Raw genomic sequence first — 14790 nt, 5'->3', positions numbered from 1 at the left:
ACAGAGACGGAAAGACAGACACAAGAGCAGACAGAGTGAAGGTGGGAGCCGGGAGGGTGCAGGCAGGGGCAGGTGACAGGGGCCCAGTGCTCAGCTGGGGTGCCAAGGCCCTGGCAGGGGAGCCCCCCACCCCCAGTTCTACAGGTCTCACATTGCTTGGCCTCCGTCCTGCACCCGTGAAGTCCAGGTCCCCGTAGGCGTCCGTGGGCTTCTCGGTCGTGTGCACACTGCTGTCCCACGAGGTCACCACGGCCGCCCCGAAGGCGTCCTCCATGGCCACCGCTGGGTGGGCACTCCGGTCTCGCCCACATTGGCACAGGGTCCCTCTGGGGTGGGGGGGAATGTGAACCCCAGGGATGTCCCCGACCACCCCCCCACCAATGCCCTGGAAAGGTGTCCCTGTTTCTGTGTGTCCCCCAGAGGCCGGCAGGGACCACACCACCCAGGACCCAGCTGCATGCCGGAAGGGAAACGGGTGGGCACAGGGCCACTGGGTGCCTTCCCTGTCCAAACACAGCCCTCTGGCCAATAAAGGGGAAGCCCTGGGGCCGGGTGGTGAGGCACCTGGTTGTGGGCACGCATTACTGTGCACAAGGACCTGGGTTCAAGTCCCCAGTCCCCACATGCAGGGGGGAAGCTTCACAAGTGGTGAAGCAGGTCTGCAGGTGTCTCTCTGACTCTCCTCTCTCGGTTTCTCTCTGTCTTTATCACACACACACACACACACACACACACACACACACACACACACACACGCTGGAGAGAAAGCATAATGGTTCTCAAAGAGACTCTCCTGCCTGAGGCTCTGAGGTCTCAGGTTCAATCCCCAGCACCACCATGAGCCAGAGCTGAGCAGGGCTCTGGAGGAAAAAGAGGAGGAGGAGGAGGGGGAGATAAGAGAGGAGAGGGAGGAGGAAAAGGGAGAGGAGCTAAAAGGCAAGAAGGAATAGAGAAAATAGAAGGAGAAAATAGAAAGAGGACCCAGGAGATGGCGCACCTGGTTAGGCGCACACATTATAGTGCCCAAGGACCTGGGTTCAAGCCCACCAGGCCTCACCTGTGGGGGGAAGGTTTCATAGGTGGTGAGGCCGTGCTGCAGATGTCTCTTTCTTCTCTATCTCCCTCTCACCTCTTTCCCTCTCAATTTATCTCTGTCATGCCAAGATAAGTAAATAAACGTTTTGTTTTTTTTTAAGTTAAAAAAAGAAAAGGAATCCAGAAGCGATTCAGACAGCCCAGGTGACAGAAGCCTCAACAGCTGTGTGACTTTGGCCAAGTGGCCACACCTCTCTGAGCCCACACCTCCACCCAGTAATAAACAGCCCACTTCACAGGACGCCTCGGAGGAGGCACGGTGGTGACGTTTCCTGAAGTGAAACGCAAACCAGAGCCCGGGGGAGAGGCGTTTCGGCACCAGCAACACACGGGGCTTTAAATAACTTGGAACAGCACAGTGAGAAAGAAGTCACTTGGCGAGATTGCCAAGAGCGGCTCAGCTGGGTGCTGGGGTGGCTTTGCTGCCTAGCCCTTGGCTGTTGTGTCTTTCTTTTCTTCTAGGAGAGGAGGAGGAGGAAGAGAGAGAGAGAGAGAGAGAGAGAGAAAGAAAGAGGCAGAGCAGCCCCCAGGCGGGCATATGCGGTGCCAGGGGTCAAAGTGGAGGCCTCACACTGGAGAGTTCAGTGCTGTAACCACTGAGCCACCTCTGGGGTGGCATCACTGGTTGCTTTTCACAGAGGAAAACATGAGAGCTGGGAAGATGGCCCAGCCTGTTAAAACCCACCTGCACACCTGACACTCCAGGGGCTACATGTCTGATCCCAGGCACCACCTCATACCACAGCTGTGCAGAGCTATTGTCTCCTCCCTCCTCTCACTAAAGATGTAAACACACGGGGGTCGGGCGGTGGCGCAGCGGGTTAAGCGCACATGGCACAAAGCGCAGGGACTGGCGTAAGGATCCCGGTTCCAGCCCCCGGCTCCCCACCTGCAGGGGAGTCGCTTCCCAGGCGGTGAAGCAGGTCTGCAGGTGTCTGTCTTTCTCTCCCCCTCTCTCTCTGTCTTCCCCTGCTCTCTCCATTTCTCTCTGTCCTATCCAACAACAAAGCAACGTCAACAATGGCAATAATAACCGCAACGAGGCTGCAACAACTAGGGCAACAAAAAGGGGGGGAAATGGCCTCCAGGAGCGGTGGATTCATGGTGCAGGCACCGAGTCCAGCAATAACCCTGGAGGAAAAAAAAAAAGATGTAAACACACAGATCTTTGCTAGTGAGGGGGATACACGGAGGCAGAGCACCTGACTTGCCAACATGAGGTTCTGAGTTCAATCCCCAGCAATACCAGAGTGTTGCTGGTCCTCTCTCTTTGCTCATAATAAATAAATCTTTTTTTTTCCTTTTTCTTTTCTTTTTTTCTTTTTGCCACTAGGGTTATTGCTGGGACTCGGTGCCTGCACTACGAATCCACTGCTGCTGGAGGCTATTTTTCCCATTTTGTTGCCCTTGTTGTTGTGCTTGTTATAGTTGTTATTATTGTCATAGCTGTAGTTGTTGATGGATAGGACAGAGAAATGGAGAGAGGAGGGGAAGACAGAGAGAAGGAGAGAAAGACAGACACCTGCAGACCTGCTTCACTGTTTGTGAAGGGTCCCTGCTGCAGTGGGGAGCAGCAGTGGCTCAACCTGGATCTTTGCGAATGGTAATGTGCCCTTTCATTCACTTATTCTTTCTTTCTTTCTCTTTCTTTTTTCTTGCCTCCAGCTGGAGCTCAGGGCCTGCATTATGAATCCACTGCTCAGGGCCTGCATTATGAATCCACTGCTCCTGGAGGCCATTTTCCCCATTTTGCTGCCCTTGTTGTTGCTACTGTTGCCATTGTTGTCGTTGTTGTGGATAGGACAGAGAGAAATGGAGAGAGGAGGGGAAGACAGAGAGGGGGAGAGAAAGACAGACACCTGCAGACCTGCTTCACCGCCCGTGAAGCGAACCCCCTGGAGGTGGGAGCTGGGGGGCTTGAACCAGGATCCTTGTGCCGGTCCTTGCACTTTGTGCCATGTGCGCTTAACCCTCTGCACTACTGCCTGGCCCCCAGTAATGTATGCTCTTAACCAGGTGCACCACTGCCTGACCCCCGAGAAATACCTTTAAAAAACATTAATAGGGGGCAGGTGGTGATGCACCTGGTTGAGCGCATGTATTACAGTGCGCAAGGACCCTGGTTCGAGTCCCTGGTCCCCACCTGCAGGGAGAAAGCTTTATGAGTGGAGAAGCAGGGCTGCAGGTGTCTCTCTGTCTCTCTCCCTCTCTATCACCCCCTTCCCTCTTGATTTCTGGCTGTCTCTATCCAATCAATAAAAAGAAAACATTAAAGAAAAACATTTATTTATTTATTTATTTTGAATAGAGACATAAAGAGATTGAATGGGAAGAGAGAGAGATTAAGGGAGCGGTGGGGGAGATGGCATAATGGTTATACAAACGACTCTCCTGCCTGTGGCTTCAAGGTCTCAGATTTAACCGCCAGCACCACCATAAACCAGGGCTCCAGTTAACAAATTGAATTGAGCAGGGCTTCAGTTAAAAAAAAAAAAAAGAAAAAGGTGAGGAGAGGAGAGGAGAGGAGAGGAGAGGAGAGGAGAGGAGAGGAGAGGAGAGGAGAGGAGAGGGAAAGAAATACACCTGCAGCCCTGCTTCACCACTTGGGACACTTCCCACAGCAGGTGGGAACTGAGGGCTTGAACCCTTGTACACTTTTGCACACTGTAATGTGGGCACTCAACCAGGTGTGTCACCACCTGCCCCGCCCCCTTTTTAATCCAGTTCATTGGATAGGGACTGAGTTCTGGGGGACAGAGCTGCCGAGGGCCCCCTCTGCACCTCTCAGCTGTCCCTCCTCCCCTCCCTCCCTCCTTCCCTCCTCCCCCCCTTCCCTGCCTCAGAGACTGAAATGGCCCCTGATGGTATCAGCAGCTACCTGCCTGCCTGGCCCAACACAAGAGCCTCCATTCAGGTCTCCAGTGGCGGCTCACTGGGAGGGGCAGCTCGCCCACCCGCTCTCCACACTCTCCTTGGCGGAGTGCGCTCCCTCCCTGCCCTCTCCCTCTGGGCTGCTTTGTCTGCACTGAGTGAGGTGCTGCCCCAGACATGCCTTGCCCTCCCCAAGATGGTGTCACCCTCCCAGACCCAGAGACCAGAGGAGTGACTTCAAGTAGACTTGGTGGGAGAGGAGAGACAGGGTGCTTTGCTGACTTCAGAGACCTGCTTTTCCTAACACTCTTCCAGCCACAGACAGAGCACAATGATTTATATAACAGACTCTCAAGCCTGAGGCTCTCAATCCCCAGTTTCACCATCAATTGGAGCTGAGCAGGGCTCTGATTAAAAAAAAAAAAAAAAAAAAAAAAGCAATAGTGATGATGAATAAGCACAACACTCATCTATAAAAAGTTTGAGCACAGAGTTGTCAGTTTGTGGGGCTGAGTGATAGCTCACCCAATAGACCATACGCTTGGCCGTGCAGGAGGACACGGGTTCAAACCCTGGCACATATGGGGGCATGGCGCTGAGACTCCCTGGATGGTGGGGCAGTGCTGTGTTGTCTGTATGAAATGAAGGGGGAAAAATGGAATAAATATTGATCCAAAAGTGGTAGAAGACGCATGAGAGAGAGAGAGAGGAGGAGGAGGGAGAATAGGGGGAGGAGGAACAGGAGAGGAGGACCTGGTTGAGCACATGTTCCAATGCGTAAGGACCTGGGTTCAAGCCCCCCCCAGTCCCCACCTGCGGGGGGGGGGGGTAGACTTTTGTGATTAGTAAAACTCTGTCTCTCTCCTCTCTATCACCCCCTTCCCTCTTGATTTCTGGCTGTTTCTCTCCAACAAATAAATAAAGATAATAAAAAATTGAAGAGAGAGAGAGGAGAAAGTGGAGAAACCAGGGAAGCAGGCCAGCTGGTAGGTAGCACACAGGACTTGCACGTGCTGAGAGGCCTGTGGTGGTCCAGCTTCTCTGTGTCATGTGGAACTCTATCTGGCATTAAAACAGAAAATTCTCACAGAGGGTAGATATCATGATGGTGATACAAAGACACTCTCATGCCTGAGGCTCCAAAACCCCAGGTTCAATTCCCCACACCACCATAAGCCAGAGCTGAGCAGTGCTCTGATAAAAAAAAAAAAAAAAAAATTGGGTGTCGGGCGGTAGCGCAGCAGGTTAAGTGCATGTTGTGCAAAGCGCAAGGACCCGCATAAGGATCCCGGTTCGAGCCCCCGGCTCCCCACCTGCAGGGGAGTCGCTTCACAGGCGGTGAAGCAGGTCTGCAGGTGTCTGTCTGTCTCTCCCCCTCTCTGTCTTCCCCTCCTCTCTCCATTTCTCTCTGTCCTATCCAACAACAATGACATCAATAATAACTACAACAATAAAACAACAAGGGCAACAAAAGGGAATCAATAAATATTAAAAAATCTAAAAAAAACTTTTCTCCACCACTGGGGCTTCATGACTGCACAACTCCACTACTTTCTTCCTCTCTTCCCTCATTCTCTCCTTTCCCTTCATAGCTCCTTTTTTTTGTCTCCTGGGTTACTGCTGGGGCTCAGTGCCTGCACGATGAATCCACTGCTCCTGGAGGCTTTTTCCCTTTTGTTGCCCTTATTGTTTATCATTGTTGTTGTTGTTATTATTGTTGTTGTTATTGATGTCATTGTTATTGGATAACAACGGCTCGAACCCAGATCCTTATGCTGGTCCTTGTGCTTTGCGCCACGTGCGCTTCACCGGCTACACTACCGTCCGACTCCCCATTTCATCTTATTTTAAAGCAGAGCACTGCTCAGCTCTGGTTGATGGTGGTGCTAGGGACTGAACCTGGGACTTTTGGAGCCTCAAGAATGAGAGGTTTGTTTGTTTGTTTGTTTGTTGCAGAACCATTGTTGTGTCTCCTCAGCTCTCAGCAGACTCTTTTCTAAGATGGAAAGTGGTCACAGGATGGTGGGGAACACACTTAGGGGTCTGAGGATACAGATGCCAAAACCTCTTCTGACACTGCATAGATAACTTTAAGCTCCTTCATTCAAAGATGGAAAAGATAAGACAGGAATTTTGCAGTCTCCAAGAAAGAAAGAAAGAGTGGTCCGGGAGGTGGCGCAGTGGATAAAGCACTGGACTCTGAAGCGTGAGGGCCTGAGTTCAATCCTTGGCAGCACATATACCGGAGTGATGTCTGGTTCTCTCTCTCTCCTTCTACTTTCTCATTAATAAATAAAACCTCAAAAAAAAAAAAAGGAAGAAAGAAAACTAGTGAAATAAATTATCTTAAATGATCTAAGAAGCAAACAGACAAATAGCAGGTGAGAGACAGAGGGGAGAGAGAGAGAAAGAGAGAGAGAGAGAGACGCCCACAGCACTGCTCCACCTCTCATGAAGCTCCCCCGTGCACATGCTTCCATGTGGTGCTCGGGGCAAAGTGTGTGTTTCACCAGGTGGGCTACTTCCTGGCCCCTAAACAGTTAATGATTGACTGATTGATCAGTTAGTCTGAGAGAGAAACTGAGAGGGGAAACTGGTCCGGGAGGTGGCGCAGTGGTAAAGCTTTGGACTCTCAAGCATGAGGTCCTGAGTTCGATTCCCAGGAGCACATGTGCCAGAGTGATGTCTGGTTCTTTCTCCTCCTATCTTCCTCATTAATGAATAAATAAAATCTTTAAAAAAAGAAAAGAAAGAAATTGAGAGGGGAGGGAGAGAACGAGACACCTGCAACACAGCTTCTCCCTGCAGGTGGGGACAGGGGGCTTGAACCTGAGTCCTCGCACATTGTAACATGTGCTTGGGTTCAACCTGGTGTGCCACCGCCCAGCCCCTCAAAAGTAAATAATTTATTATTGTGTCACCAGGGTTATCCACAGGGCTTGGTGGCTGGATGACTCCACCATACCTGGTGGTTATTTCTCTCCCTTTTTTGCTAGGTGAGGGACAGAGAGAAAGAGAGAGAGAAAGAGAGAGAGAGAGAGAGAGACACCTGCAGCACTGCTCCACTGATGGTGAAGCTTCTCCCCTGCAGGTGGGAACCCGGGACTTAATCCCAGGACTTTACACACAGTAATGTGTGCACTCTACCAGATGCACTACCCCTAAGAAATAAACAGAAAGAAAAGAGAGAGAGAGAGAGAGGAAGGAAGAGGGAAGGGCCCTGAGTGACGGCAGCCTTAGGAGACTGAGACATGCGACTGAGTACCAGGACTCCGCTTCAAGCCTCTCGCCCCAGTCACCACACAGAAGCTTCCTGACTGGCGGAGCAGCGCTGCAGACATCTCTCCTTCTCCCTCCCTCTCCATCTCTCTCTGTCTTTCACCTTCTTTTTAAAAACTGGCCAATGGACAAGCCCCTGGTCCGCACCTGGAGGGGAAGGAAGCTTTACCAAGTCACAAAAGCTGCAGGGATCTCTCTTTCTCCCTATCTTCTCTCTCTCTCTCTTTCTCTCTTTAGTTCTTTTTTTTCTTTTACTATCTTTGTTTACTTATCAGATAAAGACCATCAGAAACTGAGAGGAAGGGGGAGAGAGAGATAAGGAGAAAGACAGAGCTAGCTGCAGCCCTGCTTCATCACCTGTGAAGCCTTCCCTCTGCAGGTGGGGCCTGAAGCTGGGTTTTTGCGCACTGTGATGCGTGCGCTTAACCAGGTGTGTCACCATCCAGGCCCTTCTGCTCTTTCCCTCTCAACTTCTGTCTCTATCAAATGAAAGAAAAGAAGGAAAGACAGGAGGAAAGACAGAAGGAAGGAAGGAAGAAAAAAGGGAGGCAAAGGAAAATAGTCCCCAGAATTGGTAGATTCACTGTGCAGACACTGAGCACCAGCAATTACTCTGTTGATTTAAAAGAAAAAAAAGTGGTGGGAGTCGGGCGGTAGCGCAGCGGGTTAAGCGCAGGTGGCGCAAAGCACAAGGACCGGCATAAGGATCCCGGTTCGAGCCCCCAGCTCCCCACCTGCAGGGGAGTCGCTTCCCAGGTGGTGAAGCAGGTCTGCAGGTGTCTGTCTGTCTCTCCCCCTCTCTGTCATCCCCTCCTCTCTCCATTTCTCTCTGTCCTATCCAACAAAGACGACATCAATAACAACAACAATAAAACAACAAGGGCAACAAAAGGGAATAAATAAATAAACATTTTAAAAAATGGTTGCAAGTAACAATAGAGTCATGCAGGCACCTACACCACCTCCAACACTTTTTTTTTTCTGGTGGCAAATAAGGAGAAAAGAGAAAGAAACAGCCAGCTTGCAAACACCCCTCCCCCACACCATGCACTTCTCAGCTGTGACATCTCACCTACTCCCACAGTCCCATGGCCAGGACTTTCTCCAACCCTGGATAAAAGTCTCCGACACAGACCCGCCCCCCCTTCCTTCTTCTCTCTCTTTCTTTTCTATTTTACTGGCTAGGACACAGAGAAATTAAGAGTGAAAAGGAGATAGAGAGGGGAGGGAGGGAGAGACCTGCAGACCTGCTTCACCACTCATGAAGCTTCCACCCTGCAGGTGGGGAGCCGTGGTAACACGTGCCCTCAGCAGGCCCGACGACACTCAGATTTCTGAAGACCTCAGGTTCCTACCCTCCTGCCCCCAGCCCAGGTACAGAATCCATCATCCAGGAATGTCAGCAAACCTGCCAGCCCGGCTCTCCCTCTTGCCTTCCCTACCCTGGGCACAGCCCCACTGTCTGCCCCTCCAGTCCCCGGACCAGCTGTCTATGGGGCCTGCCCAATTCCCTTGTGCTCCCCAAGCCCATGGTCCCCAAGTTTGCTTCTGTTTTTTTTTAAGTAAATTGTATTTATTTATTTATTTATTGGATAGAGATAAATTATATTTATTTATTTATCGGATAGATTTATTTATCTGGAAATTGAGAGGGTAAGGGGAGGTAGAGAGAGGGAGAAAGACATCTGCACAATGCTTCACCACTTGCAAAGCTTTCCTCTTGCAGGTGGGACCGGGGACTGGGGACCGGAACCCGGGTCCTCGCGCAGAGTAACACACACGCTCAATCAGGCACGTCACCACCTGGCCCCAAGTTTGCCTCTTTTAAAAAATGTTTTGTTCCGGAGTCTTGCGGTAGCGCAGCGGGTTAAGCGCACGTGGCATGAAGCACAAGGCCCGGTGTAAGGGGAGTCACTTCACAGTTGTGAAGCAGGTCTGCAGGTGTCTGTCTTTCTCTCCCTGTCTTCCCCTCCTCTCTCCATTTCTCTCTGTCCTATCTAACAATGACAACGTCAATAACAACAACAATAATAACTACTGTAACAATAAAAAAACAAGGGCAATAAAAGGGAAAATAAAATTTTAAAAAATGTTTTGTTCATTTTAATGAGAGAGACACAAACACAGAGAGAGAGAGAAACCAGAGCCATGCTCAGCTCTGGCTGATAATGGTGCTGGGGACTGAATCTAGGACCTCAGAGCCTCAGGCATGAGTCTTTTTGCAAAACCACTCTGCTATCTCCCTAGTCCTGTATATTTTTTATTTAATATGTAACTTAGTTTATTTTCATGAGAGAGATACAGAGAAAGATACAAAGAAAGACCAGACCCCTACTCAGCTTTGACTGATGGTGCTGGGGACTGAACCTGGGGCCGCAGAACCTCAGGTATGAGAGTCTTTTGCAGAACCATGGTGCTGTCACCCCAGCCCTCCCCCTCCCATCGCTACCTGTCCCTTCCTTGTGTCCTCATAGCCCTGCCCTGGCCCAGCCTCTTCCCCAGTTCATCCTCACATGGCCCCGAGGGTCTCTGCCCTCCCCATCTGCCCAGCACCCCAGGAGAATGTCCCAGCACCCTCCTCTCTCGTGACAGGGCTCCGTGCACTCTGAACTCTGCTCTTTCTTCCAGCTACACCACGGAGGAGGGGGTGCTCGGGGCCCATAAACTCTGAGAAGCCGGCCTCGAGTCGACCTTCTCCCCGGGTCGGGAATGAGTCAGGACCCACCCAGCCCCCGAGGCCGCAGCTGAAGTTGCCCAGGGAGGGGACCATCGTCTGGACCATGAACCACCCGGATGTACAAAGAGCAGGTGCTGGACCCCGTCCGCAGCAGAGTGGGGAGCAGGGCGGGGAAGACTTTGCTCGATTGCTGTTTGCTTGAGCAGAGATAACAGAACAGAAGATATGGCGGTCGAGGTACTCTGCCTTGTACGACTCCTAGGAGTATCATCTCCGGTCTCCCCTTCGCCTGCAACGCTCTGCGCTGGGGGCCAGGAGATAGCTCAGCCTGTTAGAGCACAGGATTTGCATGCCTGAGCCTAGAAGATGCAAGTTCAATCCCCAGCATCACTTTATGCCAGAGCTGAGCAATGCTCTTCTCTCTTTCTTGTGTGTGTGTGATTCTGAATGGAGACAGAGGAATTGAGAGGGAAGGGGGAGATAGGAAGAGAGAGAGAGAGACACCTGCAGCCTTTCCTTCCTTCCTTCCTTCCTTCCATCCTTCCTTCCTCCCTTCCTTCCTGCCTTCCTTCCTTCCTTCCTTCCACCAGAGCAGTGCTCAGCTCTAGTTTATGGTGGTGCTGGGGATTGAACCTTGGACTCTGGAGCCTCAGGGATGAGAACTACTATGCCATCTACCCCCCCCCCCCACCCTCTTCTCTTCTCTTCTCTTTGCTCCCTCTGTCTCTGTCTTCTTTTTACCTGGAATGAAATAGTTGCCTCAGAGTGGCGGTGAAGCCCCAGAAATAATACAACAACCAAAGCCTCTGCACTGGGACCTCATACCTGGAGTATTTATTTCTCAGCTGTCTCAGGCTGTTCCCAAGCTCAAGTCTCATTTGACTGTTTCCTCAGTTTGCCCATTTGCAGCTCACTTAGGCCCTTTGCACAGGCTCCTCCTGGCCCTGGGACCACCCGCACCCTCCTCTCCCCAGCCACCTTGAGCCACCAGCCACCTGTGGCCTGTCCTGTGGCCATGTCCTCCGCAACCCCTGCTCTATTCTCACAAGCTTCCACTGCCTGACAGGACAGAGGCTCCTAAACTTCCTTTCTAAGAAACAATAGTGGTCTGGGAGGAGGCACAGTGGATAAACATGAGGTCCAGAGTTCAATCCCTGGCAGCACATGTACCAGAGTGATGTCTGGTTCTTTCTCTCTCTCTCCTCCTGACTTCTTAATAAATAAATAAAGTCTTTAAAAATAAAAGAAACTCCCCTGAACCACCGTAAGCCAGAGCTGAGCACTGCTCTGGTTTAAAAAAAAAAAAAGGAGGGGCCAGGTGGTGGCGCACCTGGTTAAGCACTCACTTTGTGGTGTGTAAGGACCTGGGTTCAAGTCCCTGGCCCCCCACCTGCAGGGGGAAAGCTTCACAAGTGGTGAAGCAGGGCCGCAGGTGTCTCTCTCTCTCTGTCTCTCCCCTTCTCTATCAACTCCTTCCCTCTTGATTTTTGGCTGTCTCTCTCCAATAAATAAATAAAGATAATAAAGGAGGAAAGCTCCATGAATGGTGAAGCAGGGCTGCAGGTGACTCTCTGTCTCTCTCCCTCTATCTCCCCTCCCCCTCTCAATTTCTCCCTGTCTCTATCCAATAATAAGTAAATAAAAATTTTTTTTAGGGAGTTGGGTAGCGCACGTGGTGCAAAGCCAAGGACTAGCGTAAGAATCCCGGTTCAAGACCCCAGCTCCCCACCTGCAGGGGAGTCACTTCACAGGTGGTGAAGCAGGTCTGCAGGTGTCTGTCTTTCTCTCCCCCTCTCTGTCTTCCCCTCCTCTCTCCATTTCTCTCTGTCTTATCCAACAATGACAACATCAATAACAACAATAATTACTACAACAACAATGAAAAACAACAAGGGCAACAAAAGGGAAAATAAATAAATATATTTTTAAAAAAAGACTCTCCTGCTCTGAGGTCCCAGGTTCCATCCTCAGTACCACCATCAGCCAGATCTGAGCAGAGCTCTGGCAAAAAGAAATGAATAAATAAGTAAAACTGTGAAAGCCTCTTGACCTCACTCCCTGGAGCAGGAAGTCTCTGGACACTCATTTAACGTTTATCAGTTTGTTCAGAGATAATTGTGAGCGATCTGTTCACCGCAAAACACACTCCCTCAGTGAGAGGCGGTAACATCGCCCACAGCACAAAGATCTGTCTGCAGCTGGCTCAGCAGGGGAGCGCACGCCCTGCCGAGGAGCCCAAGCCTCGGCTCTCCAGCACCCATGGGGGCCACCAAGGATGGCTCAGGGGAGGGGCGGAGAGGGGGCTCACAGATCACGGGTGCCTCTCCTCCTTTTTCTGCCCTCATCCACCCCTCTAAAAAGTATAGAGTTAGGACAGAACAGGTAGCTCAGGACTTTTCTGCCTGAAGCTGAGGGCCCAGGTTCAATTCCCAGCATCATCATCAGTCAAAGCTAAGCAGGTTCTCGTGTCTCTCTCTCTCTTTTATTAATTAATCAATTAAAAATATTTTATTTATTATCAAATAGAAACAGAGAGAAATTGAGAGGAAAGAGGAGACAGAGAGGGAAAGAGACAGAGAGAGACCTGCAGCCCTGTTTCACCACTCATGAAGCTTTCCCCCTGCAAGTGAGGACCAGAGGCTTGAACCTGGGTCCTTGTGTACTGTAACATGTGGATTTAACCAGGTGCATCACTGCCTGGCCCCTCCTTGAAGACTTTTTAAAAATATAATAAAAATTCAGGGGTCGGGCGGGGGCGCAGTGGGTTAAGCGCACGTGGCATGAAGCGAGCGCACGTGGCACGAAGCGCAAGGACCGGCATAAGGATCCCAGTTCGAGCCCCCGGCTCCCCACCTGCAGGGGAGTCACTTCACAGGTGGTGAAGCAGGTCTGCAGGTGTCTGTCTTTCTCTCCCCCTCTCTGTCTTCCCCTCCTCTCTCCGTTTCTCTCTGTCCTAACCAACAACGAACAACATCAACGATGGTAATAATAATAACCACAACGAGGCTACAACAACAAGGGCAACAAAAGGGGGAAAAAATGGCCTCCAGGAGCGGTGGATTCATGGTGCAGGCACCGAGCCCAGCAATAACCCTGGAGGAAAATATATATATATATATATAATAAAAATTCAGAATGAAGTCCTGAAGCTCTGTGAGGGTGTCAGACACCCTCCCAACAGCTCGTGGCTCCCCCCACAACAGATACACACACACACACACACACACACACACACAGACGCACACAGGCACACACACGCCTGTGCACACCCATGCAGGGCAGTAGTCGCCACCTTCAAACAAGTCCCAGAGCTGACTGTGCTGCCTGCAGCTTCAGTCTGCCCCAGGCACAGACTTATTAAATCCTCACAATAACCCCAGCAAAAGGTGCGGCCTGACTTGGAGCCCAGAAGCCTGATGAGGCCCAGAGAGGTGAACCAATTGGCCCAAAGCCACACAGCATGGCCCCAGGCTCTTTCTAAGGAGGCTCCTTTGAAAGCACAGGGTGTAGGCTTCTTGGATGAACGGGGTGAAGGAAAAGGACAGGAAATAGAAAAAGGGAGCTGGGCAGTAGCACAGTGGGTTAAGCGCACATAGCCCGAAGTGCAAGGATGGCATAAGGATCCCGGTTCAAGCCCAGCGGCTCCCCACCTGCAGGGGGGTCGCTTCACAACCGGTGAAGCAGGTCTGCAGGTGTCTGTCTCTCCCTCTCTGTCTGCCCTTCTCTCAATTTCTCTGGGTCCTATCCAACAACAACGACAACAATAACAACAACAAGGGCAGCCAAAAAAAAAAAAAGTTAACAGAAAGAGGAAAGGGGTCCCAGCAAAGGACACAGGAGGGTTAGAAGAGAGTGCTGCTGCGGTCCGGGAGGTGGCGCAGTGGCTTAAACATTGGAGTCTCAACCATGAGGTCCTGAGTTCAATCCCCAGTGGCATATGTGCCAGAGTGATGTTCTTCTCCTATCTCTCTCATGAATAAATAAATTCTTTTAAAAGAAGAAGAAGATGGAGGAGGAGATAGTGCTGGCATAGAAGAACCCAGAATTTGCAGGCAGAGGTCCTGGACAGAGAGAAATTGAGCGGGAAGAGGAGACAGTGAGAGAAAGAGGCAGAGAAGACACCTGCAGCCCTCCTGCAACACTCCTGAAGCTTCTCACCCCCTCCCTGGCAGGTGGGGACCCGGGGGCTCAAACCCACATCCTCACACTTGGTCACTTGTGTGCCACTGCCCTGCCCCTAGATAATTACATGTTTAAAAAATAATGTGGTGGTCTGGGAGGTGGTGCAGTGATAAAGCTTTGGACGCTCAAGCATGAGGTCCTGAGTTCGATTCTCCGGCACCACATGTGCCAGTGATGTCTGGTTCTTTCTCTCTCCTCCTATCTTTCTCATTAAAAAATAAAATCTAAAAATAATAATAATAATGTGGGGGTGGGTGTGCTACCCGGCAGGGTGACACAGTAGTCAGAGCACTGGGCTCTCAGTATTGAGGGCCCCAACATCGCATGTGCCAGAGAGGTGCTCTGGTTCTCTCATAAATAAATCAAACATTTTTAAGGGCAGGGAAAGGGCAGAGACAGACGGGGACCAGCCCTGGGGTTACAGCTCTGACTCGGGGCAGGAAATGCGGGCGGGGGGGGGGGCTGGCCGCCGGCACAGGCCGCCCTGGGGAGCCGGAACGCCCTTGGGAGCAGCAGCCGCAGTGACAGCGACAGTGATGGGGGCGGGCGGGCCTCGGTCCCGGGTGGGTGCTGGGGCGCCCTCCTCACCCCGCATCTGTGGGCTCGGCGATGAACGTGGTGCAAGTCTTCTTCTTGAAGATCTTGGGGATCCAGCTCTGGGGACAGGAATGCGGAGTGCAGACCCC

General features: G+C 51.3%; 1 protein-coding gene across 6 annotated transcripts in view; it reads right to left on the bottom strand.

Moving 5' to 3' along the window:
* The window catches only part of TRPM4 (transient receptor potential cation channel subfamily M member 4), a 61913-nt gene that overhangs the window by 46802 nt on the left and 321 nt on the right, over positions 1–14790 (bottom strand). For all 6 annotated transcript variants that reach the window (XR_009545229.1, XM_060174141.1, XM_060174142.1 and 3 more), the window contains exons 2-3: positions 14693–14760; positions 152–326 (exon numbers count right to left, since the gene is read on the bottom strand). Coding sequence is in view for 5 of the 6 variants with exons in the window: in XM_060174141.1 (XP_060030124.1) it covers positions 152–326; positions 14693–14760 (243 nt within the window). In the remaining variant the exon portion in view is untranslated. The remainder of the gene's footprint in view (positions 1–151; positions 327–14692; positions 14761–14790) is intronic.

Source organism: Erinaceus europaeus, chromosome 2 (assembly GCF_950295315.1).
Source record: "Erinaceus europaeus chromosome 2, mEriEur2.1, whole genome shotgun sequence".
Taxonomy (NCBI): Eukaryota; Metazoa; Chordata; class Mammalia; order Eulipotyphla; family Erinaceidae; genus Erinaceus; species Erinaceus europaeus.
Note: the sequence above shows the minus strand (reverse complement) of the source record. Positions and strands in the feature narration are given on the sequence as shown.